Source organism: Pseudorca crassidens, chromosome 2 (assembly GCF_039906515.1).
Source record: "Pseudorca crassidens isolate mPseCra1 chromosome 2, mPseCra1.hap1, whole genome shotgun sequence".
Lineage (NCBI taxonomy): Eukaryota > Metazoa > Chordata > Mammalia > Artiodactyla > Delphinidae > Pseudorca > Pseudorca crassidens.
The window spans coordinates 39,878,418-39,906,105 of NC_090297.1; the positions used below are offsets into that span (position 1 = coordinate 39,878,418).

The 27,688-nt window shown below is 46.8% G+C and overlaps 1 protein-coding gene across 2 annotated transcripts in view; it reads right to left on the minus strand.

Annotated features, from left to right (window-relative positions):
- Positions 1-27,688, minus strand: part of AGBL4 (AGBL carboxypeptidase 4) — a 1,401,741-nt gene that overhangs the window by 99,424 nt on the left and 1,274,629 nt on the right. For both annotated transcript variants that reach the window (XM_067726072.1, XM_067726070.1), the window contains exon 9: positions 20,042-20,153. In XM_067726072.1, coding sequence (XP_067582173.1) covers positions 20,042-20,153 — 112 coding nt within the window. The remainder of the gene's footprint in view (positions 1-20,041; positions 20,154-27,688) is intronic.

Here is a 27,688-nt window from a genome sequence, read left to right on the forward strand (position 1 = left end):
TTGTAATAAGGATCTCCCATTGTCATTTTGTTTGCCCAAGAATCCAAGAGGAGTATGTGTATCCCCACCTCACTGACTTTGGCCTTGGCCTTGGCACAAGTTTTGGCCACTGGAAGGTAAGCAGTCACGATATTTGCCACTTCTGTGTGGAAGCTTTAAATGGAATAGCATTGGGAATTACCTGGTGGTCCAGTGGTTAGGACTCTGCACTTTCACTGCAGAGGGCGTGGGTTCAACCCCTGGTTGGGGAACTAATACCCTGCGAGAAGCGTGGCGCGGCCGGAAAAAAAAAAGAAAAAAGGGATAGCATTCCTGCCCCATGCCATGACAAGAGTGGATCCCAGACAGGGAATGAACTTTCAACTTGGACCTAGGCGAGAAGATATGTGAGCAGAGTGGCAGCTGACTCACTCATAGCCCTCACAGAACATGAATATGAAACAAATGTTTGCTGTTATCCACTACTGAGTTACTGGGGTCATTTGTTACCATAGCAAAAACCAAATAACACAGCACAATTTCTTTTCTTTTTTTTAGTTAAGTAATTTTAAAAATTAATTAATTCATTCAGTTACTTATTTTTGGCTGCATTGGGTCTTCGTTGCTGCGCACAGGCTTTCTCTAGTTGCGGTGAGCGGGGGCTACTCTTTGTTGTGGTGCACGGGTTTCTCATTGCAGTGGCTTCTCTTGTGGAGCATGGGCTCTAGGCACACGGGCTTCAGTAGTTGTGGCACGTGGACTCAGTAGTTGTGGCTCGTGGGCTCTAGAGCACAGGCTCAGTAGTTGTGGCGCACGGGCTTAGTTGCTTCGCGGCATGTGGGATCTTCCAGGACCAGGGCTCAAACCCATGTCCCCTGCATTGGCGGGCGGATTCTTTACCACTGCTCCACCAGGGAAGTCCACAGCACAGTTTCTTGCAGAAATGTGTTCTGTGTTTTTCTCATGCTCAAAATTGCCTTTAGTCGTGCAATAATTATGAATTTAGGCCATGAGGATAATGGCTGTGTTTGTGAGCATTTGAAGTACTTATTTAGAAATAATTAGAGGAAGAGTTGAAAAGTATAAGGAGGAAAAGCCAGGTGTCATAGGTCTGGATTTCCAAGGTCACCCTCCAATGAAAAGAAAACCATGGGCAGCCCATTCTGTTGGCAGAGGTTACGATGAGTCAGAGTGCTGTGGTTTCTTTCTTGTACTTTTGCCACATGAAGGATTATTGGCATTAACTAAGACACACATTCACCCAGAAGCACCTCCCTCTGAAATGGAAGATGCTAAGCAAAAAGATGCAATAAATGCCAAATGAATCTATGCCATTAAATCACTGTGTGACCTTGAGGAAGTCATTTCCCTTCTGGCATCAGTTTTCTCATTTGCAAAATGAAGAGGCTGGACAAGAATCTCTCATTTTCTTTCTGGCTCTGACATCCTATGATTTGATTGCCTCTAACTCATTAGTCTCAACTGGCTTGAAAGGGACCCAGTGGTATTGAGGATAATCATAGGAATCCATCAAAATGTAGTCCAAAGAAGGTAATCTTGAGACACGAGATAACGTAAGGGAAAGGGCTCTGCACACTTTGCAGGCTCTACTGTGTGCTTTCCATTGAAAACAGGTCGGCAAATATGCCCCTTTTTCCCCAGCTTGCGTCACCCTGGTGGCCTTCCCCTTACTTCTAACATCCAGCAATCTTTCAGGCCGTTCTACCTCACCCTCTTTACCCAGTGAAACTGTTTTCTCCTCTCATCAGAAAGAAAAGTAGCTCTAAACCAAAGGAGTATGTCATGACACGCATAAAGATGTACAAATAACATGCTGGGGAAAGCAAAGGAGCGAAAGAAGGAATCCAGACTTCAGAGTTCAATAGGTTTGGCTGGGAATCCCCATGTCTCTTTTTGTTCATACATAAAATGGGGGTGATACTTACCTAGCACAGTTGTCCTCAGAAATAAAGGATACAAAATAGTTTATGGGTTCATGTAAGTACTCATGTACAGCCATGACAATGACAGAAGGCTTCCCGGAAGTGGTGGCATGGAGACAAACCTGAATGCTGTGTAGACTTCTGAGGGCTGGCCAGTGAGAGAGGAGGGGTAATAGTCCAATTAGAGGGGAGCGGAGTGTGCGGGGGTGAAGGTGCAGGGATGAATGTGAACTTAAGAGAGTGGCAACGTGAATGTGGGTGAGACACGTGCCTTTTTGGGAGAAGAGGAACAGGCAATTAGGATAAGAGTAAAAGTTTCCTGCACAGGAGTCTAGAGAAATGAGTCTAAAGCTTTGAATACCAAGCTGGAGGGTCTTCAACCGGTAGGTAATAGGGACCCCTGAAGGGCTTTAGGAAATTCGCTTTAGGAAGTTGTGAGTGTGCTGCGTCCCTCGCCAAGATGTGAGGAGGGAAGAGAGACAGTCGCCCTCCCACAGGAGAGCTGCAGCTGCATTCATCTGAGATAGAAATCTGAGCTCCGGGGGAAACATCAGGCCGCACCTTGAACTGAAACAGATGTGATTACTGTAGAAAAGATTTCGTTGAGACTTTAAAAGTTCAATTTTCTTCCTTTTAATCTCTTAAGAGAATCACTGGTTTTAAACCCAAGATAGTGAAGATCCCTGGTAATAAAATGAACCCAGAACTCCAATTGCTTACCAGATCTGAGTAAGATCGCCTTTACTGCTTGCTTTCCTTTCAGCCATCTTAAACTCACACCCTCAGTGCGTCCACCCTGTACCCCAAAGTTTGCTCCTGCCATAGGTTGAGGCCTTGCTACTCAAAATGGGGTCCTTGGGGCTTCCCTGGTGGCGCAGTGGTTGAGAGTCCGCCTGCCGATGCAGGGGACACGGGTTCGTGCCCCGGTCCGGGAAGATCCCACACACCGCGGAGCGGCTAGGCCCGTGAGCCATGGTCGCTGAGCCTGCACATCCGGAGCCTGTGCTCCGCAACGGGAGGGGCCACAGCAGTGAGAGGCCCGCGTACCGCAAAAAAAAAAAAAAAAAAATGGGGTCCTTGAATTAGCAACATCAGCATAACCTGGGAGATTGTTAGAAAGGCAGATTCTCAGATTGCACTCCAGACCCACTGATCAGAACTTGAACTTTAATGAGATACTCAGGTGTTTCCTGCCCATTAAGGTTTGAGAAGAACTGGATTACAGTGTGCCCTCAGATCCCAGGAGTTCTCTACAACCAGGGGAGGGCAGAGCAGGTTCAACCTCTTCATTGAACTAATGGGGAACTGAGATCCAGAGAGAGGCAAGAACTGGGTTTCCAAGGTTACAAAACTAATGAGCATAATTGGTGTAGCGAAGTTAATAACAGTACACCATGTGGTCTAATAAAAAATAATTCTCGACCTAAACAGACATTTCTCTAAAGACATACGGATGGCCAATAGGCACATGAAAAGTTGCTCATCATCACTAATTATCAGAGAAATGCAAATCAAAACTACAATCAGGTATCACCTCACAACAGTCAGAATGGCCATGATTAAAAAGTCTACAAATAATAAATGCTGGAGAGAGTGTGGAGGAAAAAGGAACCCTCCTACACTGTTGGTGGGAATGTAAATTGATACAGCCACTATGGAGAACAGTATGGAGGTTCCTTAACAAACTAAAAATAGAACTACCATATGACCCAGCAATCCCACTCCTGGGCATATAACCAAACAAAACTGTAATTCGAAACGATACATGCATCCCTATGTTCATAGAGCACTATTTACAATCGCCAAAACATGGAAACAACCTAAATGTCCATTGACAGATGAATGGATAAAGAAGATGTGGTATCACACAATGGAATGTTACTCAGCCATAAAAAAAGAGTGAAATAATGCCATGTGCAGCAACATGGATGAACCTAGAGATTATTATACCAAGAGAAGTAAGTCAGACAGAGAAGGCAAATAGCATACATGTGGACACTAAAATATGACACAAATGAACATAGCTACAAAACAGAAACAGACTCACAGAGAACAGACTTGTGGTTGCGGGGTGAGGTGAGTAGGGAAGGATTGGGAGTTTGGGATTAGCAGACGCAAACTATTATATATAGGATGGATAAACAACAAGGTCCTACTGTATAGCACAGGGAACTATATTCAATATCCTGGGATAAACCGTAACGGAAAAGAATATGAAAAAGAATATATATATATATATATATGGCTGAATCACTTTGCTGTACAGCAGAAATTAATACAACATTGTAAATAAACTATATGCCAATAAAATAAGAAAAATAATAATTCTCTATAGCTAGTTGGAGATGAAGCACAGTACATTGCAAGCCACGTCGATTTTGGCGTCAACTCTGTGCAAAATTTACAACCCAGGCAGGCCAAATTACTTCATCTCTCTGAGCCTCATTTTTCTCTTCTGAAAAAATGGGAACAATAAGACCCTTTCAACAAAGCTGTGAAGGTTAAGTGAAATAGTGTATGTGGAATATGGGACCAGAACCCAACCCAACCCAGCCCTTCAGAATCCTACCTACTGTCCTTTCTCCTAATCAGAGTCAACCCAAGTCCTATTACTACAGGGCAGGTTTCCTAATTTAACAGGCGTTCCCTCTGCAGAACGGGCAGCTCCTTCCCTCAGCTCGGGCTCTTTCCTCCTCTGGCGTTTAGACACACCTACAATGGCTGGTTTTCCTTTCCTGTCTTCCCCATTAGAGTGTGTCTTGCCTTAGAGTAGAAACCGTGCCTTTCTCTCTGTCTCCCCAGAGCACATCACAGTAGATGTGTTGGCAGATGGAAGGAGTGAGGGATGGAAGAGACAAGGGAGGAACAAAGAAGGAGGGAGGAAGGGAGAGGAGGAGGGAGCTGGGAAGATGCTGGCTGTTGCAAGGCAACCATTTTAGAGCATGATGGATTCATTCAAAGAAACCACTTGACAGTACAGAATTCATCTTTTTATGACTGTGACAACACTAATACATTTATTTCCCTTCTGAAATTAACTTTCTAATATTAAGGAAGGTCAAAATGAACTGCAGCAAAATGAGACATTTTGTCACTTTTAACAAATTATACCAAAGCAGACTGTCAGATTAAAGGGGGCACCATTTTGAGTCTAAACCCTGATACTGATTGCATAATCAGAGCTCGTGCTTGCCATTCTGCTCTTTCCCTGCCCACAGACCTCCAATAGTTCCCTTTGGCCCAAATGATAAAACTCAAATATCTCAGCCTGTGTTCTGAGGCCCTTTAGAATATATTCACTTTTTTTTAAAAGCCATTCCTTCCCCCAAAGGGACACTGTACACCAGTCAGACCCACCTCCTTCCTCCTGTCCTCTTCCTACGCACCTTTGCTCGTGTGACGTCTCTTGTCTTTACTGGCATCTCTCCCACCGTATGCCCGTGGAGACTCTCTCTACCCTTTCTCTGCCCCTACCCACCCAACCCATTGTCTGGCTCCTTGTTCCTCAGGATTTGACTTGTTCTGTCCTGGAGTCTGCCACTTCTGCTCTTTTAGCCTTGAGTTGCCCTTGACGATGGCTTGGACCCTGAATTCCTACTGCCTCTCTCACACCTTATTCTGCCCCACCCTTAATTCCCTTGGAGGCATTTGGGAAAGGCTTGGTGGTCTAGGAAGGGACACTGAATTGGGGGGCTTTGTTAAAGGGGAAAAAGAGGGAAAGGAAACAGTGCTGACCCTCTGTCCTGTTCCTCTTGGTCCTCCCTTTTTTTTTTTTTCTTTTCTTTTCTTTTTTTTTTTTTTGCGGTACGCGGGCCTCTCACTGTTGTGGCCTCTCCCGTTGCAGACCACAGGCTCCGGACACGCAGGTTCAGCGGCCATGGCTCACGGGCCCAGCCGCTCCGCGGCATGTGGGATCTTCCCAAACCGGGGCACGAATCCGTGTCCCCTGCATCGGCAGGCGGACTCTCAACCACTGCGCCACCAGGGAAGCCCCCACCCTTCTTTTGACTCATCCGTCTGTGTGCTCCGCCCTGGGCTGGACTGGGGGATACCTGCAGTCAGAAGAACAAAGATTGAACCTTGACTCTGTTTCTTGCGAAAGCGTCTTAGTAACTTTTAGGGCTTAGTTTCCCTACCTGCAAAGTGAAACAAAACAATAATCCCTATCTCACAACATGGCAGTGAGGGTCAAATGGCTGCTTATATGTGAAAGTGCTCTGAAAACTATACAGCTTTGTGACCAATTAGCAAAAATAATTATAACAGGGCTTCCCTGGTGGCGCAGTGGTTGAGAGTCCGCCTGCCGATGCAAGGGACACGGGTTTGTGCCCCGGTCCGGGAAGATCCCACATGCCGCGGAGTGGCTGGGCCCGTGAGCCATGGCTGCTGAGCCTGCGCGTCCGGAGCCTGTGCTCCGCAACGGGAGAGGCCACAACAGTGAGAGGCCCGTGTACCGCAAAAAAAAAAAAAAAAAAATTATAACAAGACCCATGTGCTAGTGATTCATCCCCAGGGCCTAAGTGATGTGCTCCCACCCTACGGAGGTGGTGGGGGCCTGAGTGTGAGCCCCAGCTCTACAGTCCTACCCTGTGGCCTCGGGCGGGCCAGCTCCCTGCCCTGGGCTCATGTGCTCTATGTTCTCTTTCTATGAAAGGTTAGTTTGGGGCACCTCTTCAGTTTTTCCAGCTCTGAAGTTCTCTGGCTCTACTAAGTGAGCTGTGAGACCCCAGAAGGCCAGAATTAAGTTACTAATTCAAGGTCAAAAGTACCCAAGTCAGGAGAAGTTGGGGACGTACGTGTTCTCAGGTGGTGCCCCGGTCTGTGAATAAAGAGGGGGCATCCTGAGGCGCTAACCTCTTGACTGACTTGGTGTCAGCTGACCCCACTCAAGACTCCATCCACCTCCTGACTTGCCTGGCGTGTTCAATCCAGGATTTCATTCCAAGTGTTCCTTACAGTGCTGGGGGGAAGGGCAGGGTACCCAAAGTAACAGAATAAAGCTGGTATATCCATTTATAATGTCAATTGGACATAAAGACTATGGGGGTCATTCTGAACATGTGCTATACAGAGGTGTCATCATACTCAAGAAGAAGTCAAGTCAACAGAATCCCTCTTTTCTAGGCTGGCCATTTACGTGTCTTTTAGAGATAAAAGAGGAGACTCCTGGGAACTGCTGCGGTCCTGCTGGCTGCTCGGCCCCTGCGGAGCCCGCTCACCTCACCTGCACCAGGAAAGGGGCTTTGGGATCAGGCAGCTCTGACTCCACTTCAGCTCTGCTCCCATCAGCTGTGTGACCTTGCAGGTTCTAACGCTTTTCATTTGCTCCTTCCTTTAACTGACATTTTACTGATGTGTTAGGCATTATGCTCTGAGCAAGAGAATGCAGAGGTGACAGAGACATAGTTTTATCCCTCAAGGAATTCACAGCTGAGTAGAGAAAAACGAGCACGTAAAGCAATCAGCTTGCTGTGGAGTGATAGATGTGAGCACCGGGAGAGATTACGGTGGGGTGAGGGCGGGGGTGTCCTTCATGCTGAGCCTTAGTTTCCTCAGCTAAGAAATGGGGATAACGACACCCAGTTCATAAGGCTGTTAGATGGGTTCGATGAGACAATGCCTAGCACTTAATAGATGCTCAATAAATATCAGCACCTTCCCCCTTCCTCAGCCCACCACCCGCCTAGGATCCTAAGCAGCTGCTTTCATTTGCCCCATCTGCACAAGAACGTCCTTTCACGTAACAGAAATGTCTATTAAAGAACATGCTTTAGCAATTGGAGGAGTTTGCAAGGTCACAGCCTAGAGCTAAACTCTAACAGGAAAGAAATTGTCCTCTTGTAACAGGGAGCCTGAGTAAGTCAACTCTTTCGACTGCTGAGTGTGCACTGGTGGTGCCGAAGAAAAGCTTTGGCCTTGACATACCCTCTAGGTATAGCCAGTGAGAGGCCATTTCTGACAAATGGCCTTAGCTGCCAACCAGCATACAAACTCCACCTTCCAGCTAGCCCTCCTCCAGAGCCTCTGCTAGTGCATCCCACCCCATGCCACCTGTGGGGTCTGGAATCACCCCAAGGGGTCTGGAGGATCACAGTCAATGGTATGCACTTTAGAACCATCCTTGCTGGTGTCAGCCCTTAGGGATTATAGCAGGTTGCCCCAACACACATGCACATATACCCAAAACCTGGGAATGATGGAAATCCACTTGCCCACCAGAGGTTAAACGGTAAAATCCACACAGAATGGATCAGAACAGACAAATATAGGAAGCCATAAGAGAGAAAGGCTCCATGCCTGGAACTGAGTTGACTATCACCCAATTAAGGATTATTAGCTCAGCTGAAGAAAGCCTGAGTCACAGATGGAGGTTGGGGAGTGGTCAGAGAAGCTGAGATAAAGGCTAGACCTGCTCCCAGTCTATCTTTTAAGAACTTCTGGCAATGCTCTTGCGATAATCAGAACTATAGCTGTTTTTTTAATGCTACAGTTTAAAGATAGTGACAATGTTCTGAAGATGGCTTTGTGAAATTAACGTTGAAATATCAGTTACTGTATATTACTGGATTTGAGCTTACAGTAAGCATAAATGCTAACATTAATTGAGTGCTTACAATGTACCAGCCTTAGGAAATACCACGCTAAGTGCTGAGTGCTTTCTATGCAGGGTCTTCTTTACTTCTCACAACACCGCTGTGAGGAGATGCTACTACCCCATTTCACAGATAAAGCCACAGAGGCTCAGAGAAGTGAGGTGACAGGAAGAGGCAGAATTGGAAGCTGGAGGCAATTTTTGACTGCAGAGCTCTTGCTCTTCCTCCCTGAGAGTAAAGGGTCTGCCTCTGGTCCTGGCTGACAGGACGGTATTTGAAAGCCAAAGACTTAGCAGACGAGCAAAGGGCCAAAGTAGGGGAAAAGGGCACAATCTGAGGTTTGCTCCGGGGAAGGGGAGATGAGAAGTCTTTGTTATGCTTACAAAGAGGGTGCAGAGGAGTTAACAGACTTCCTAGGATGTTAGGAGCCTGTATATAGGTACCTCTGGGACAGGCGTTTTGGTTTTGTTTTGTTTTTTTGTTTGCTTGTTTGTTTTTTGCGGTATGCGGGCCTCTCACTGTTGTGGCCTCTCCCGCTGTGGAGCACAGGGTCCAGACGCGCGGGCTCAGCGGCCATGGCCCACGGGCCCAGCCGCTCCGCGGCATGTGGGATCTTCCCGGACCGGGGCACGAGCCCGTGTCCCCTGCATCAGCAGGCGGACGCTCAACCACTGCGCCACCAGGGAAGCCCTGGGACAGGCATTTTGAACAGAGCAGAGGTACAATGGCTGGATGGTTGGATGGAAAGATAGATAAAAGGATGGCTACTTAGAGGGATGGATGCACAAATGATACCGACTGCTTCTAGTTTCCCTCTATAAGGTGGGCTGACCTGGCTTCATGAGGCTCTTATCCTAGGGACTGGCCCAGAACCAAGCACTTGACTCTGATGAGTTTGGTTCTGTTTTATAAAATAAAATAAATTCCCTCCTCATATATGGGTAGTCAGGTCCCCTCCTCCTTCCATAACTTTTTTCCAATTTTAAAGTTAACATATATTTATGGAAAACTGTTGGGAAACATAAAAAAAGGGGGGAGAAGAAAACAACCCTATTACCCAGAAATACCACTGTTAACATCTCGTTTACCTCCATTCTTTTTGTGTACATTTTGAACCTGGTTGTTATATATGTCTTAACATATAATACATATGCAACTTTGTCTTATCTTTTTTTCACTTAAAATTGCAGCATAGACATTTTCACAATATTATAACATCCATTACATGAATGTATTGTGATATACTTCATCAGTTTCCCACTGTTAGGCGTTTCAATTTTTCTTGGTTTTTTTCTTACTGTTTTATAAATAATGATTCTGTGGACTTTTTTTTTTTTGCATAAATCCTTATTCACACATCAGATTATTTTAGCCTAGGTTTCTAGTACTGTAATTGCTGGCTAAAGCTACAAACACACCAATATATTTTAAACCCCAGAAAGTCATAATAACATTGTTTTTCTCTTTTAAATTTCATGTCTTCCCTGCTCCCTGAAGGAAAGCTCCCACGGCTTCAGGATGAAGTCCAAACTCCCTGGGGTAGCCAGGGACTTTATGACTGGCCGCTGCCTAGAGCCCAATCTTACTTCCAGTCCCTTGCCCTGAGTTCCTCCCATCCCCATATACCAAACTCCCTGGAATTCCCTGAGTATATTCACCAGTCTAGTACATATGTCTTCACACACACTGCTCCCTCTGCCTGTAATACTTCCTGTGGTCTTTGTCTAAACAACTCCTATGCTTCCTTCAAGGCTCATCTCGGAGGTCACGTTCTCTCGCAAGTCTTGTCTGACACCAAGTCCAGTTGGGATGACCTGCTTTTCCCACATGGTACCCAGATCCCTTGTCTATCGTAACACTTCCCACCCTGTCGTGCCATCACTGGTTTACTGAGTCTGGAACGCTAGACCAGGGGTTTGCACACTTTCTATGGCCTTGGAATCCTTTATTCAAACACATATTTTATACTAATAATAGTGAAAATCTTTTGAGAATAAATGTGCCTGGCACAGTGACGGTACAGTGCCTGAAGCAGGACACATGGATCACTTCAGTTAATCCTCACAACAGCTTCTTACAAACAAGGAAAACTGAAGCTTAAAAAGGTTAAGAGACCTGCCCAAAGTAGCAAAGCCATTGAATGTTGAAATAAGATTTAAACCTGGGCCTGAGCCTGAGCTCTTAGCCACAAGCTTATACCTTTCTGGTTAAAATGGAGAGGAGCCCCATGTGAGGGGGTCCTCAGACCTCTTGCAATTTTTCTAAAAGCAGTTGGAAATCCACTGCTCTATTCTGGATAATCAGCTCCTTGAGGGGAGGGACTGTTTCTTATTTGCCTTTGTACTCCAGTATACAGGGCTTGGGCTCAGAAAATGTGTGTTGAATGGATAAATGAATGATTTTTCCCTTTTGAAGGCTATAGGGAAGTTACTCTTTTATGTATACACTTTACTAGCTTTGTAGTAAAAGCAAGAAATAGGAGCCTGGAATGGCTTGCTGAGTGGGAGAGCATCAAAGCTCATTGGACAGAAGGTCAAGTTGTGTCCAGGCTGATAAGACTTCTCACAGCCAGACACCTGGGGCCAGTACAAGGCTTGGGAGGTGGGCATTAGTACTTCAGGAGGATGGGGCAATTTCTGGATGAAAGGTTAGACAGTTCAATTCTTGCTGGACACAGTGCTTAGTCTGGTCCCTTTCATCAGAATTCAGCTCTCTCCAGCACGGTAAATGGTGGACTAATTAGGCATCTGACTTACTTGATTTCCCATGGCTAAGGCCGATTTCTGAAATGCAATATGCTATTTGATGTACCAGCGTGAATTCATCCTTAGCTCAGGAGTCTCCCAACAGTAACAACCAAAAATAACTCTTGGAAAAGTTCCACACACATTGAACACAAAACACCCTAAAATGTAACCTGTAGTCTGTCATAGGCCAGCTCAGTTGAGCCTCTAATGCGGTGGCAGGCTGTGTGCAGATCCCAATGCTCTCGGTCCCGGGGCCTGGAAAGGAGAAGGGGAGGAGTTTGCTGGAGGGGTGAGAAATGGGTGCGGTAGGTGAATTGGAAAAGTTCCTGGAAGAGATGACCTGGAGTTAAGCTGGAGTGTTTGGGTAAGTGTAAAGAGGTTACTCCCAGATTATTCTCAGGCTGTCCACAGAGACCTCTTTTTAACTCACTGTGGCCTGGATAATTGGGTGCTCATGGGATAGGAAAAATGGGGAAGCACGCTTGGTCTAACCTAGAAACCAGGGTAAGTGGAACAGATACGGGCAGCAGAGAGGGGTGAGGAGAAGAATTTTAGAATTTTCAGATTTGTGACGGAGATCCTCATGGCTGGATTCTAACATTCCGGAATTTTCAAATTTGTAAGCTTGAGAAGATTCCATATGTGAGAGCATTTTATGACAAGGGATTAGCAGGGGCAAAAAATGAAGGAACGAAGATGAGTCCATGGAAATGCAGCACGGTGAGAAAGTTGCGGAGGTCGATTTCTCTGGGATGTTCCTGTGCTATATTGATAAGGGGCAATGGGTCAGATGAGGGAGCTGCCAAGATGTTCCCAAACCATCCTTGAGGACCTACCAAGCGTGGGACCCTGCCAGGTGATGGAGAGGCACGCTGGAAAAGATGGAGCTTCTATCCTTGAGAAGCTCAGCATACAGGAGGCAGGGAAACTATCACTAAAACACAGCGTGATGTGCGCTTTAACCGGGAGGTGTGCCCAGCTCTGCGGGCTGCCTACAGACATCCGAACAGCTACCCTTCCTGAGAACTGCATTTCAGTCAATGCTCAAGAGGCCCTCATTGAGCTGCCAGCTAGTAGTCAGCCCTGCCCAGGGCAGCAGGGAGGGAAGGCAGATCCTTTGCACTGGAGGGGTTTGCAATTTAGCTGAGAAAATGGAACCTATAGTCAGAGGAGATGCTTCTATGGTGCCAAGCCCATGGAATACACTCTATAAATGTTGATGGGCTAAACCACTAGGAGACAGAAGCAAAGTCTATCAATAGACTTTGGGCCAAAGTGTTCAGGGATATCTTAGAAGCGGTAGGGCTGGAGGTGGGTTCTGAAGAAGGGGGATTTTGAGAGTGGCTAAGCGTGTCTCCTGACTTGAATACTTTTCCTTCTCTCTCTTTTTTTTTTAACATCTTTATTGTGGTATAATTGCTTTACAATGGTGTGTTAGTTTCTGCTTTACAACAAAGTGAATCAGTTATACATATACATATGTTCCCATATCTCTTCCCTCTTGCGTCTCCCTCCCTCCCACCCTCCCTATCCCACCCCTCCAGGCGGTCACAAAGCACCGAGCTGATCTCCCTGTGCTATGCGGCTGCTTCCCACTAGCTATCTACCTTACGTTTGGTAGTGTATATATGTCCATGCCTCTGTATTCATCAGATCCCCACACATTTTTCAGAACACTGTGCAGATGCTCATTCCAGGTTCTGATGAGTGGATTTCTTCTTACCCACCTGTCTCTCCTCTCTCTCTCCCAACACGCATTCATGGCAGGCCTGTGCCCTCCCTGCATTGGGTGTTAGGGATACAGAAGTGACCAAGGTGAAGTTCAGGGCCTTGGTGGGATCACAGTCTGTGGTGGGCTATAGGAGCTGGAGGTGGCGTTGGGGACAGTCAGGTAAGTGCTGTAATGACGAAATGCATAAAAATCTCAATAGCTCCATTTTTAATATACCTACTACTGAGTGTTATTTATGTGCATATTATCTTATCCCGAGAGAAATCTCATGAGATGGGCGTTGTTGATCCCAATTTACAGATAGGGAAAATAGGACACAGAGAGCTTAACTGACCTGACTCAGAGGGAAACTTCTAGAAGCTTTGCTGGTCCCCATGCAGTTGAAACAATATGTATCTAGTTAGTTGGTGAGAGGCATCCAGAATCTTTCATGGAAAGATGTTAGAGAAATTGGAGGAAACAACCAGCTTGACAGGAATATTGCTCTGACGTGAGAGCTCCATCTATCCACCCTGCTCACTGCCACAGTCCAAGCTATAATCTAGAGAGGTAGAAAAACGACACCTTTTATGATAGGGGGAAGTTACCCTTTAGAAAAGTAATGGTTTCTCTTAAAATTCTTTAAAGTTTCATAAACCATCTCAAACTGTTGTAGGAAAATCTGTAAAAACTGCATGAACTCAGAGCCCCCTCTACAATACCACATTTACTTCCAGCCTCTACTCCCATATTCAACCTTTCTCCTGGTGGCTGTTTACTGATTTCCTGGGCCCTGCTGCTAGGAGTGGAAGAAAGCACTGGAGTAGACCCACGTGTGTGGCCTATGGCAGTGGTGTGAGAGCATTGCACCTACTCCTCTTGAAACCTTTAGCAGCCGGGGCAGTCTGGACGCTTCCGCAGGGAATTCCTCTCCATGCTGCCCCACGGCAATAATCCTTCCTCACCTTTACAAAACGCTTCATGTTCATATAATGGGGTGTCTCTCTCCAACTTGCGAGCTAAGCAGGTCAGGGACTGTTCTTCCCTTTAGCAGATGGGCACACCGAGGCTCAGGAAACTGACATTGATGGAGCTTCTGCCATGTGCTGGGCACCTTCACAGGCATTCACTCCGGGAATGCTTCCTGTGCTTCCCTGCAGCAGCCAGGACTTTTGCGTCTTGGCGTGAAATCCTGCACAGCAGTGCAGCGTACATAACCAAGAAACAACTCCAAGATGACACAGACTTGCAGCCAGAAGGGCCCTGTGGAGATCATCCTTCAACCCCTACAGTGTATAGATGGGGGGAAATGAAGGCTCAGAGAGGGGAAGAGACTTGCCTAAGAGCACCAAGCAAATCCATGGTTCAGCCACTCTGATGGGGGAGTTACATTCCCCGCAAGGTCCTCTTGCTGCCACAAAGATCAGTCCACATAGTTCCAGCTTCTCCCTGCAGGGGACCTCTGGCATAATAAAGTCATAGATGTGGGGATGAAACAAAAATCTGGGAACCCATTGTCCAGATTCCAAAGTTCCTGAGGCCTTGGTGAGATAGCTTGCAAACGCCCCGGGGATGTGGTTTTCACCTGGGCTGGCACAGTCTGCTCCTAGGGACGGATAAACATCCTGCCATGGGGGCAAAGAATTATCCCGCCCCAGATGCCGTGGCTGTGCCTCTTGCTCTCCTGGTTCCCTCCTAAGTGTGTGTGTGGGATGCAGATGGGACACCTCCAACCTTCTCCCCGGTACGCCCGTCCTTGCCCAGGTGAACTTACCCTTCCACCGGCAGGGTTCTCCCGCCAGACTGTCAGGTACTAACATGCAGGTGGCCTGCGGATTCTAGTGAGAGTCACCATCTCAGAGTCTTCTGGTCTGGTGACCAGAGAAACCTCTGTTCACCCTAAGAACAGACCTCATGGGCCATTTCCTTCTTTTTTAACTGACTGTGAAACTGTGCTGTCTGTACGTTTGTGTACCTCTCCTTTGTGTGACTGTGTAGAACCATATACTTGTCCGTGTCTATCTCTTATTTACCATGTTTACATAAAAATAGTTTCTGATTTATGTATGTGAACATGTGCATTTTCTGCATATTTCTATGTTGTGTGTGTGTGAATGAGTGTTTGTCCTGCACGTGTTATCCAACCGTGTCGCTCACTCTGCGCGTAAACATGTGATAATTTATTTATTTATCTGACAGAAAGAGAGCAGCTTATCTTGAGGATTACAGGAGGCAAGCAAGGAAAAAAAAACCCAGCCCTGTGCTGCTCTGTTTGAAAAACTGCTCCGTGTTGTTATGGCAGCTAATTTTCCTTAAATGATTTAAGGAAACGGATCTGTCTAAAAGAGCTGCAGCCAAGTTGTTATAGCAACACAGGCCTTTCTCCTCTAGGAGAAGGCAGGGAATCACCCCAGAGCATAGAGACTTCTCCACAAAGCAGCCCTGGGCTCTGAGGGACTCAGGGGGCCGAGGAGAGGGCAGGAGGGGACGCATTCACCTCCCATGTCCCTTCCTGGGCATCCTTCTCGAGCAGCCCTGGCCACGCTCAAGTTCGGGTCTCATCGTCTCTCACCTGCACCCCTGCCATCAGCGCCTATCGGGCACTCTTCTTCCGCTTAGTCTCCACGTTGCGGACCTAGTCACTTTGTAAAGCATCTATCATTCAACATCATATTCTCTCTGGTGCCGTGTTCTGCGCTCCGCCCTGGATACACATAGGACACGTCCTTGAATAGCATGTCAGGGACGTTGGCCTTTATCCCACAAATAATGGGGAGTCACTGGAAGGTTTTAAGCAGGGGAGAGAGCCTCAGGTGGATTTAAATTTTAGGACGTCTCTAGGGTTTCTAGATTGGGGGCCCGAATGGACTGAAGTACTATTGACTCATCCATCTCTCTCCCTCGCCCAAGTGGTTTCGATGACTCTTCAGTGATGGTACTGATTCTCAAGATTGAGAGAGCTTGTGCGCCACAACATTCCCGACAAGCAGCGCTTTGTTCCACTGCCTTAATTGTTTTTACAGTTGTTATACTTCAATTAAAAATCAGATTAAAAAAGGGCCTAAGACTTTGATTTTAATGAGAAGAGAGCATTGGACCACAGGAAGAAGCCACATTCCTTGCCCATGAGCTTCCTCACAGCTGCCCTGTTGGATATGCTGCATACCCACCCCAGCAGCTGAGCTCTCCCACCTGCATTCTGTGGCTCAGCTTGCCCTGGAAAGCCCTCTCCCCTTTCCCTGTCACCTCCCTCATCCCTAACCCATAGCCACCTGATAAAATATTTCCCATTCCTAAAGGTCCAGTCCAAATCCCTTGAAAAAACTTCCTTGGGTCCCCCTGGGGATGCAAGCACGCACGCGCGCGCGCGCGCACACACACACACACACCAATGCTCACAGATATAGACCCTGCCCATCAGCAAGGGTCTTTCTGATTCTCTGCCTGCTGATCCTGTATGCAGAAGGCCACCAGGATGGAAGGTGTGAGGCTGTGGGCATTTAGAAACAAGGTCAGAAGCTGTCCCGGCAGTTCAGATAGCTCTGGGGTTGAGCGATTCTGATGATGTCTGTGATGGTGAAGGTCCAGGGTAGAAACGCTATTAGGGCAGATGCCTGGGGCACTGCGGTGTTTACATCTGGGCACATTGACTCTCGAAGTTAAATGTGAATTTGAATGGGATACAAATAATGTTTGTTGAGGATCTGGTACACACCCGGTGCTTTCACATAGCTTTTTTTTAAACACCTCTGATGTTTCTTCCTTTAAAAAAAAAAAAAAATTATTTATTTTGGCTGCACCAGGTCTTAGTTGCGGCACATGGGATCTTTGTTGCAGCCTGTGGGATCTTTAGTTGTGGCAATGCAAACTCTTAGTTGCAGCATGCAGGCTTCTTAGTTTCAGCATGAGAACTCTTAGTTGTGGCATGCACGTGGGATCTAGTTCCCTGACCAGGGATCAAACCCGAGCCCCCTGCACTGGGAGAACGGAGTCTTACCCACTGGACCACCAGGAAAGTCCCTCACAGAGTTTTTAGGTAGAGAGATAGTGTAATTAGTCATCCAAACAGGGACGCTTTTAAGAGTGGAAGTACGTACCATTAACAAATACTCCAGGACAATGGGTATAAACCAGAACTGCCCTGGGCAAGCCGAAACTTTCAACCATCCTTTCTACAGATCACACTTTGTACATTCTTTTGGTAACCCTTGACGCAACTTGTAAGTCTATATTTATCAGTATTGACTTGTTTAATGCTTATTCTCCCACTAGATTGTAAGAGTTAGGGTTTTGTTCACTATTACGACTACAATGCCTGGTAGTTAGAAACTACCTGATAAATATTTGTGGAAAAAGGAAGGAAAGAATGGAGTAAGGTTCTGGGCAGGGGGGCGGGGAAGAGAGGAAGAGACGGAGGGATCCAGGGTCCTGGTCCAGGTCAGCTTGGCTCTGATGTTAGTGTTCTACATCCTTGCTGGGGGCGTAAAGGAGTGGGCTTTCGGGAAGAAGGCAGCTCCCACAACTCGCTCAGCATCCTAGTGTGTTTGCCAAGGTCCAACCAGGTGATGATCCATCTGGTCATAGCACAAAGATATCCTAATCCCTCTGAAGCTCGGCCTTGCCTGATCTGTATTCTGTAACAGGATCGAGTGCCCAGTTGCCTGGGAGCAAATCAATGACTTCAGATTGATGATGGCAACGGCAGGCTGATGCCTCTTCTCTTTAGCAAACCTGACGCCCTCCCTTCTGTTCCTCCCCCCGTTCTCTCCTCGGGGATTCACCTAAAACACCACTTTTTTCTGAGGCCCCCACTCTGTCACTTCTCCTGCCTCGTGTCTTTTCTTTGATCGTGCCTCGTTGTCCCCTCTGTAAATAGCTCTTTAGTATCTATAAACCATGTTACAGTGGGCATAACAGGATTTGCCATGTTCAATCCAATGCAACTCAACAAAGAGTTATTGAATAGCTATTATCAGCCAGATCAGAAAAAAAGGTAGGGGCTGTCTGTCCTCTTTTAATAAGAAGGTGGCAGAAGAAGGAGGTGTCATGATTCTATCAGGGAAACTACAGTTAACACCGAGGTCTGGGGGACGGAACCCAGCTGACAACAGACACCTCCTGAGCAATTCAGAAGCAGCATTTCTCTGCCAGGAAAGGTGGTCAGGATGGATCAAAAGTTCAGGGTAATAACGGGGTTTGGAGAGTATAGCTAACACCTTCTTTTGTAGACAAGGAGGGATGAATTGGAGAAGGAAGCAGATATACTAAAGCTATGGCTACGTAAGCCCTGACAGCAAGTGGGTTATAAAAAGACCTAGGGAAGCAAAGATCACAGAGGAAGATAAAAATGGCAGTTGAGTTAACTACTTTGCACCTAAGGTCTTTCTTACTTTTTCATTAATCCTTTGCTCTAATATATACATTTGTTTTTATGTACACAATTCTGCCTGGTCAATACATACTGCTCCTTAATTTAGGATATTCTTGTTGGTATCTTCAAAGAGAGTGAGTAGAATGAGGTACACGGGTGCATCATTGAAATACCCCAACTCTGGGACTTTTGCTGTGTTAGCAATCACTGTCTCTCACCTGATGGCAGTCAAGGGGTCATAAATCACAATCATCAATGTAAGGCCAACTGGCCCGAGGCAGGGGAACACAATCAGATTCACAGGTTGCATCAGACCGAAATTCTCCAGACCACCCGGTTCCAGAAACTGCCCTGGAGACATTCCGGACCACCCAGTTCCAGGAACTGACCTGGGGACTTTGAACCCAGCCCAGCCTTCCAGCCTTTTGAGGGGCGGGACTAACGGTCCCCCAGGATACCCGAAAAGACCACCAAATAAGGAATACCCTGCGCCCTCCCAGATTCACCACACCCCTTTCCCTTCTTCCCCTATAAAATCTTGCCCGACCCTCACCCAGGGGCGACTTCTCTGGTCCCTTTCTCTCGGACCAGTGAACCTCGCCCGGGAGCGCTCCCTCATGAAGCTCACTTGAAGCTTTCCTCTGTTTCGCGGTGCCGTCTGTTAAGATCCGACCTTACAATCAATGTTGGAAGAGACTCACTCAGACGTAGTCGCACTATAATGTCTTCCAAACAATTGAGTCTCCTCCATGCACTATTTTTGCCAGTGTCATTTAGCTTCAAGTTGAACACTTTTAGTAAGGCCAAGTTCACAGGTCACACACCCCCTCCATCCTCAGGCAGCTCTAATGGTTAAGGAGTTTTATTTCTCTATCGACCTTACCTCTTGCTTTGGCCTCCCCCTGGAAGATGTCTGACTATCCTCCTTCACAACTCTTCAGACAGAATGATGGTGGTCGGCCTCCTTTCTTCTCTAAGCTATGAAACCCCAATGTCTTCTCCTATTTCTCACAAAGTCATATCCCTGTGAGCAAACTCAGTGTGGACATCCCCATTCCCCTTCTTTCTGGAATAGCAGGCCCTCTTCTCAAGGAGCAGATTCATCACTACCATCACACACCCCAAGGTCAACTACATGATTCCAGCGAGGCTGTCCTGTCCTTACATATCCTTGCCTCTTGGGCCACAGTTGCCCTGCCCAGAGGTGGCCGTGTCCTCCAGTTCCTGCCCAGAGGAACTCCAGTCCCTCCTGGAACTGGAACTAGAATATGAGAGTGAGTCACTCTCTAGTGGGGGGACCACTGGATGTGACAGTTGACACAAGCTCCCTAGAGATGCAGGAGGCCAGGCTACAGTCTTCAACTGTATAGGAGGCTCTGGGACTCTTTTAAAAACTTCTCTATTCTGTGTAAACTGGTTCAAGTTGTATTTCTTTCGCTTGTAACCCAAGAGCCCTGATAAATGTGCTTTGGTATATTTCCTCCACCCCACGAGATCTCCACAACTGAAGCCAGTATTCATGAGGGGTGGGGAGGCACTTGTCCAAGTCAGAGAAGAGACCAGCAGGCCTAGTCCCTCCCGGGTTTTGGCCCTGAATTCCTACTTTGCAGGTCCTAGTGGGCTTTCCCAGTACAACACTGCCCTTTCCCAGATCAAGCCATAAGACCAGCAGCTGCAGGGGGGGTTCAGGTACTCACTGGGTCGTTGTACATCTGAATGATGAGCTGTTTCACCCCATGCAGGGTGGGGTGGGCCCATGGAGAGGGATCCAGCCAGTGACGGTTGAGGTCGAACCCCATCAGAGAGCACCTAGGCAGTACCCAGAGTCAGAGTCAGTACAGGAGCAGTCATTATGTCACTTACCTAGCACGTGTTTGTTTGTTTGTTTTTTGCCAGAGACAGTGCTGAGCATTTAACACGTGTTAATTCAGGCACTTTCAACAACCCTATGAGGTCACTATTATTATAATTCCTCCTTTACGGAAGAAGAAACTGAGTCACGGAGAGGTTCAAACATATTTCTGCGGAGCAGTCTCACTTCAGTGTCCATGAGACCACAGACGCATGCGCATCTCCAATACAGGGCCAGAAGGAAGGCTCAGGCCTAAACCATCGCTTTCCCCACTGTTCCTCTCTGTCTCACACCCACAGCCAATCCATTGTGTCTACCTTCAAAATATACTCAGAACCCAGCACTTTTTATCACCTCCACGGCTATCACCTTGAGCTTGGACCAAGGTCCGGAGTACTGTAATAATCTCTTACCTGGTCTTGTTTCCACCCTTGCATCATCCTACCCCACCTCTCACCCTACATACCCTCCCCCTTTTCCACACAACACCCAGGGTGATCCTATTAAAACATGTCTGATGGTGTCCCTTCTCTGCTCAAATGGTTCTCTGCTAGATGCAGAGTAAGAACCAAAGCCCTTACCACCAGCTACAAGTGCCCATGTGGTCCACCCGTTATCTTCTCTCACTTCAGCTCCTAACACGGTCACTCCTGCTTCTTCTGTGCCAGGTTCTGGCCTCTTACTGTTCCTCCAACAAACTGAGTGCTTCCAGCCCAGGGGCTCTCGTACAGGCTGTCCCCTCTGCCTGGAAGCCTCTTCCTCCAGGTAGCCGAGTGATTCGTTCTCACTTAGTGCCAGTCTTTGCTCACAGGTCACCTGCTCAGTGAGGGCTACCCTTCCCACCTTCTCCACAATTTCCCATGGGCACATTAATTACTTCACCAGGGCAAGTGGGACCGTGACCTCTGGTCTCCTCCTATCCCTCTTCCTTCCCTTTTTTCCTCCAGATCGACTCAAAGCCTTGCTTGTCCTTGGAAAGATGCACCACCCCCAGGTCTCTGGGCCCCCGCTTCCCTCTGCTGGGCCTTTGCACACTGTAGGCTTTCTCCAGGCCAGCCCAGGCTGAGGGACAACTCCAGAAACCCTGTTCTTGCGCACAACTCAAACCACCGCATCCATCCTCTTCCTGTCCCCAGAATGTCTCCCACACAGATCTGACAATCTTGCCTTCTTGATCAAGATTCAGCTATGGGGGCTTCCCTGGTGGCGCAGTGGTTGAGAGTCCGCCTGCCGATGCAGGGGACACGGGTTCGTGCCCCGGTCCGGGAGGATCCCACATGCCGTGGAGCGGCTGGGCCTGTGAGCCATGGCCGCTGAGCCTGCACGTCCGGAGCCTGTGCTCCGCAACGGGAGAGGCCACAACAGTGAGAGGTCCGTGTACCGCAAAAAAAAAAAAAAAAAAGATTCATCTATGATTCTCCATCACCTATAGGATAAAATTCTGCTCTTCACAGATTTTTAACCAGATTCAAAACTGATGAACTTTTTGCCAAATTGTTCCCCCCTTCTTGGCCCAAATTGTCCCCCTTTTCTTTTCTATCCCTTCCATCCCATCTTATTTTACTATTTTACCCATCCCTACTTATTTTCCCAACCCCTCTATTTCCTTAAGTAATAAAACTCAACCCCCTCTCAGCTTGTTACATTTACATCCCCACTGCTCATCTTACTCAGAAAAATAAAGGATTCTACCAAGGACCCCTCCTTCAAGGTGGTTGGGGTGTTGCTGGGGAGTAAATAATAATAATTTCCCCCATCACTTAAAGTAAGCTGGCTGGGAACCCTGTGGGAGAATAACTGATGTTTCGTGGGGACACATAGGGAAAGGCTTCACTGAGGAAAAACCATTTGAGTTGGGTCTTGCTGAATGAATAGAATTTTTCCAGGTGTTGGGGGCAGAAGGAAAAGTGTAAGCAAAAAGGGAACTGTGAAGCCACCCCGGCTATTGGGGGAATGGTGGACAATTTGATTTGACTGAATCACAGAGTACTATGTATGTATGTAGTGAAGAGGTGGTGATGGTGAGCTGTAAACGGAGTGGGAGGGGAAATGTAAGGGCCTCGAATGTCCGGCATGGAGGTTCACTGTTTCGTCTTTGCATTGCTAATACTTAGATGAATTGGGTGCTGGTGTTGGCTTCTCACTGATGGCGGAGTGGGGACAGAAACAGTCATATGCAGGTTACAACAGCATCATCACCACAGTCAAGGGGTCACAGTCAGCAGACATTACTTTGTCCCAAGAATTAAGTACTTTACTAAGTGTGAAATACTTTATCTATGTCAACCTTATGAGGGAGGTACTATTATTAGTCCCATTTTGCAGATGTGGAAACTGAAGCACAGAGGGTTATAAACAACTTGCTTGAGAGAAGGGGTGATGTCAGGATCGGTTTACAAGCAGTCTGATATTCCGTGCTCACAAGAAACATAGTCTAACAGGAGAAAGAAGATCTGCTCACAGGCTTACGTACATTTATAATCCAGGACCATGTTATGAGGATTAAGTGAGGACAAGCTTAAGTTAGCACAGGTTCTGGCACATAATAGCAGATCAAAAATGTTATGTTGTTGTTTCCTTGTACTTTATCATTGTTTTGTGCTACATGCTATATAAGTGGCACAGACTAATCGGTCTGTGGTCCATCAGGGGCTGGAGTGGGCAGCAGACAGCAGTGGTCAGGGATGACCTCCTGGCTTTCTCCCCAGTCTGGAAATCAGGCAGATCTGAGTTCACATCCATGCTCTGTTCCCTCTTAATGTAGTAGGCATTTGCCCATTTTCTTTGGGGAATTCCTAGCATCTAACTCTGTGATTAGATGGGGCAGCATTAGGGAGAGTTCGCTCCTCCATCATTAAAAGATGATGACACGGTGACGGTGCCTTTTCTCTTACCCCAGAAGAGAGATGGGCCCAATGACTTGGCATCCAGGGCAGCGGCAGGAAACCGAGACTCAGGCAACAGCTACTTCTGTCCAGCACTTAAATTTGGACTAGGTGATGCCACGCTGGGAGCTGGGTCATACAGCAGTGCTACCGTGGAAGAGAGATAGATTATTCCTGCCAACAGCCAATTTTTCTGCCCTCCAGAGCTACTCTGTTAATTAGTTGTTTTCCAAGTCTGGTCTTCCAGCTTCTGCTTCGTTCTGTAAGCCCCTTCCTATAAATTCCATTTTTGCTTAAGTGGCGGAGTCAGTTCCTGTTTCTTTAGCTGAGAGCATCCCTAACCATATGGCTCTGTGGGCTAATTTATAGAAAATTCCAGCAGGCCCCTATATTGCCCACTTCCCGATGGCTGGTTACCAAGGAGACAAAACCATTGGTCTGGGTCCTGTTCCCAGAGAGCTCTTCCAGCCGGCACTGAGCATCTAAAAATTTGGAAGGGAACATTGTCGTTGATGACAGGACTTAATCATAAACTGTATCCTTTGAGATGGTTAGCTTACCTACCTCTCCCTCTTCCAAACAAGAATGTCCTCAACAAAGTCTTGGCCGAGTCACCAGGCTGTTCCATGACACCTCCAGGACCTGGTACTCACCACCTCCCCAGGCAGCTTATCCAATTCTTGGACAGCTCTGTTAAGAAAGTCTTCCTTCTCTTTAGCTGAAATTTGTCTTCTGGTGACTTCACCCATCAGTCTCAGTCTTTCCCCACGGAGTCACACAGAGCAATGAGGCTACGTTGGGAAGGCCAGAAGCTTTGGGAGTCAGTTAGGCTTAAGTTTTGGCTGTACTCCTTACCAGCTATGTGACCTTTTTAAAATTTCTTTTTTTAAAACCCCTCTGGGCTTCCGTTTTATCATATGTAAAATGAGGATAACATCCTCGACCTTCTGGATTGCATACGTGAACTAGTGTCTGTAAATGGCCCAGCAGAATCCTCAGACAGAATGAATATTGAATAAATGGTAGCCAGTGATGGCAGTGGCAGTGGTGGTGACTGTGGTATTGTTGAAATTGTCTAAACCTAAATATCTTCTACTCCAGGAAGGCTTGCTGACTTCCTCTCTGCAAATGTGGGATGGGTGCTTTTCCTCTGCTCCCGGCATCCACTGCTCCCACATCGGAGTGGCTACAGCACAAGATAGAGTAATTATTGAGTCTGTCTTCCCCACTGGACCATGAATTCCTCAAGTGCAAGGATGATGTCTTATTTGTGTTTGTACTCCTGTGCCTGACAAAGAGCCTGGACTACAGTAGACGTTAAAGACTTAGTTGTTGAATGAACATTTCATTCTTTCCCAAGCATTTTCCTATCTCATATGATACGGTTCTCACAACCATCCAGCCACACAGGTGGATTGCGTTTTTCAAGTGGGAGCATTGAGGGCCAGAGAGGGTAAGGTAAGCCATTCCTCCAAGGTCGCCTAACCTGTACTCCACAGGGTCCAGACTGGAATCCAGGTGTCCTGGCCCTGGGCTCCATGGTCTTCACACCTGGCCATACTGCTTCCAGGAAGCCTCTCTGATTCAAAAAAGTGAGATTTGAAACTGAAGGAAAAGTGTTATTGGTGAGAGATCCTGAAAGATCCACTCCTTGATCCAGCCTACAGATGAAAGCAGAGTATGGCTGGTGATTCAAAGACAGCTCAATCCCCAAGAATCCTGGAGCTCTTCAGAAGCTAAAGCATTTGCGGAACTCTGAAATCAGTAGTACCTGTGCTGGGTTTTTCTGAGATGATTTTTAAAGACTGCTTCTATTGGCAACCGGTCTATCAGTAGAAAGAGTGCTATTTATTGAAGAAAACGTCTTAGTAAAGTTGCAGGAGCCCTGGCTAGGGGCTGGGGGACAGGCCTCACCTCTAATATCTATATCATCTTGGGAAAGTCACCTCCCTCCCCTGGGTTCCATGCTCTTCTCTGTAAAACGAGGGTGTTATACTTCATTCATGGAGGACTCTTCCAGCTCTCTCATTAAGTGATTCAAAAGCATCAATAATTGGACTTTACCTCCAATGTTAGGGACTTGGAGGAAGCATACGTTTTGAATAAAGTGAAGTTGAAATACAAGGAGAACAAAATATTCTAGAAAAACGATTGATACAGTTTTTAAAAGAAATGCCAAATAGTTAAGCGTTACCAATATCTTAACATTAATTACATGCATTTTCCAACATTTGAGATTTGCATCAGACCCAGTCCTTGCCTCTAGGAGCTCTCACATTGCTCAGAGCTTTGAAGAGAAGATGGGAGTTTGCCAAAGTCAAGACATGAGAGAGCATGCCAGGCAGAGTTCATGGTATGTGCGAAGTGAGGGAAGTAGAGAGCTTGGAAATTCTATGTATTTCTAACAGTGTTATGCTTGTGTTTTGTGCTGTGTCCTTCCCTGGGCTATAGGCACTGGGAAGGCACTGCTGGTGCAGGTTCTTACTCTTCAGTGGTTTCAGCTGCCTAAAGACAGGGGAATGGACAAGATGACCTCCAGATGCCCGGCTCTCACCCCTATGGTTGCCACTTTAGGGTCCCTTAGTATGAAATCTGGGGTCTCTGCTCTGGGCCTGTGTCTCCTTGGTCCTCCACTATTCTGCTATTTATTTTCAAGGTAAAATTTCTGCATGAGCTCAAAATCAGGACCCATGTTCTGACATGAGTGGGGCTATCTATGGTACCAAGAATCTTGAATATTTGACATTAGGACCATTCTAGAAAATCCAAATTTATGAAAGTCAAGTTTATATATAACTTCTTCCTCTTGAGTTGGAGATACTCTTGAGTATCTTTTCTTTCTTCTTCCAAACGGTGAGCCCAATGAGGCCAGGGAATATGTCTGTGTCATCTTGCCTACCTCCACTCCAACTTCCCTACTATAGACTGAGGTGCTGAGAAGGTTCAATATATCTATTGCATAAATAGATTATTGAATAGATGCACAAGTGCATGAACAAATACCCTGAAGGTTTGTAAACAAGGTTTAGATAATTACTTGAAGACATATTTTGAAAAGTATTTAAGCACTTGTTACATGCTAGACACTCTCACAATAGCCAAGTGAGGTAGGTAGAATTTATCCCCATTTTATAAATGAGCAAATAAAATCCAAGAGAGATATGACTTTGAGAAGGTCACTTGACAGCTACTAGAATATAGAGCTGGGATTCAAACCCAGGTCTTACTGAACCCAGTGACCCTTTGGGGTCCCCCCAGCCATCAAGGAGGCTATGTGATCCAGTTGCTAGGCTACTCCTCTGTCTGCTCTTCCAGTATTTCTCTCCTTCTCTACTGCCCAATGGCAGGGATACATGGTTCCAGAGAACATTATTTAAATGGCAAATAAATAGCTCCATCTTGTGAAGGGCATTGTGCCTCATTCCCGTTGCAATAATGGCAACTGGAATGAGAGCAATGATTTTAACTCCCCTCCTTGTGATTTCCTGTTCATATCCTCTAAAGGGTAGAGAAAAAGGCAGTTTGCTGCCTCCAGGTCAGTCTTGTCCTGAGCACGGCAGGGCTGTGTGCTCCTGGAAGGGTGGCGTTGACAAGTGGAGATGTATGGGGCACACATGCAATCGTCCCTCAAACGCAGCAGTTTTTCAGCATTATCAATGAGCTGCATTGGATTAAGTATATTTGCACCAAAAGCAAAATAAATATTGCTTTATTTAATGCCACTAAGAGGTTGGGATTCAATTGCCCTTGGCCTGAGGCACCTTTCAGCTCTATTGATTGGCCGGTGTCAGGATGCCAGACAAGCTGTCATCAACAGCTCCTGCAAAATGCTTAGCAGGTGGGCTGGGCTCTGCTGTGGTGGAGACAGAGGGGAGCGGGCAGTGTCCTTTGTCTCAAACACACACACAAGGGATAATTATAACAATCACCTCCCCATCACCACCACCGAGATATTTAAAGCATTTCCCTCACATTCCTTCTTAGATGATCGCAGCAAGGATATGACCCAGGCTGTGGAGGCAGAGAAGGAGGATGAATAATTACATAGGTTCCAATTCAGAAGGATTTGGGTTTGAGTCCCAGATCGACCACTGCGTAGTTTTATGACCTTGGACAAATTCATGTTTTGCTCAAAGACCTAAAAGCACTGGGAGGGCAGAGACTAAATCAATTTCATTTGCCATCCAGTCTTCAGTGTTAGCCCAGTGTCAGGTACACAGCCAACTCGCAGTTAACTGAAGAAATGGAAATAAACAGAAAGGTTAAGTAATTTGCCCCTAGCTCAGCAAGGACCAGGGACAGAGGCAGGACTTGAACCTGGCGTGCCCAGCTCTAAAGCCGATGCTCTTAACCATCACTCTATTCTCTCTTAGCAGCCCTGGGAGTCAGCTCAGGGCCTGATAGAGGGACTCATGTGAGGTGAGGGGTGGATGCCACACCCTTAATTTTTTTTTTTAATAAATTTATTTATTTTTGGCTACGTTGGGTCTTTGTTGTTGCGTGCGGGCTTTTTCTAGTTCTGGCAGCGGGGGCTACTCTTCGTTGTGGTGTGTGGGCTTCTCATTGCGGTGGCTTCTCCTGTTGCGGAACACGGGCTTTAGGCAGGT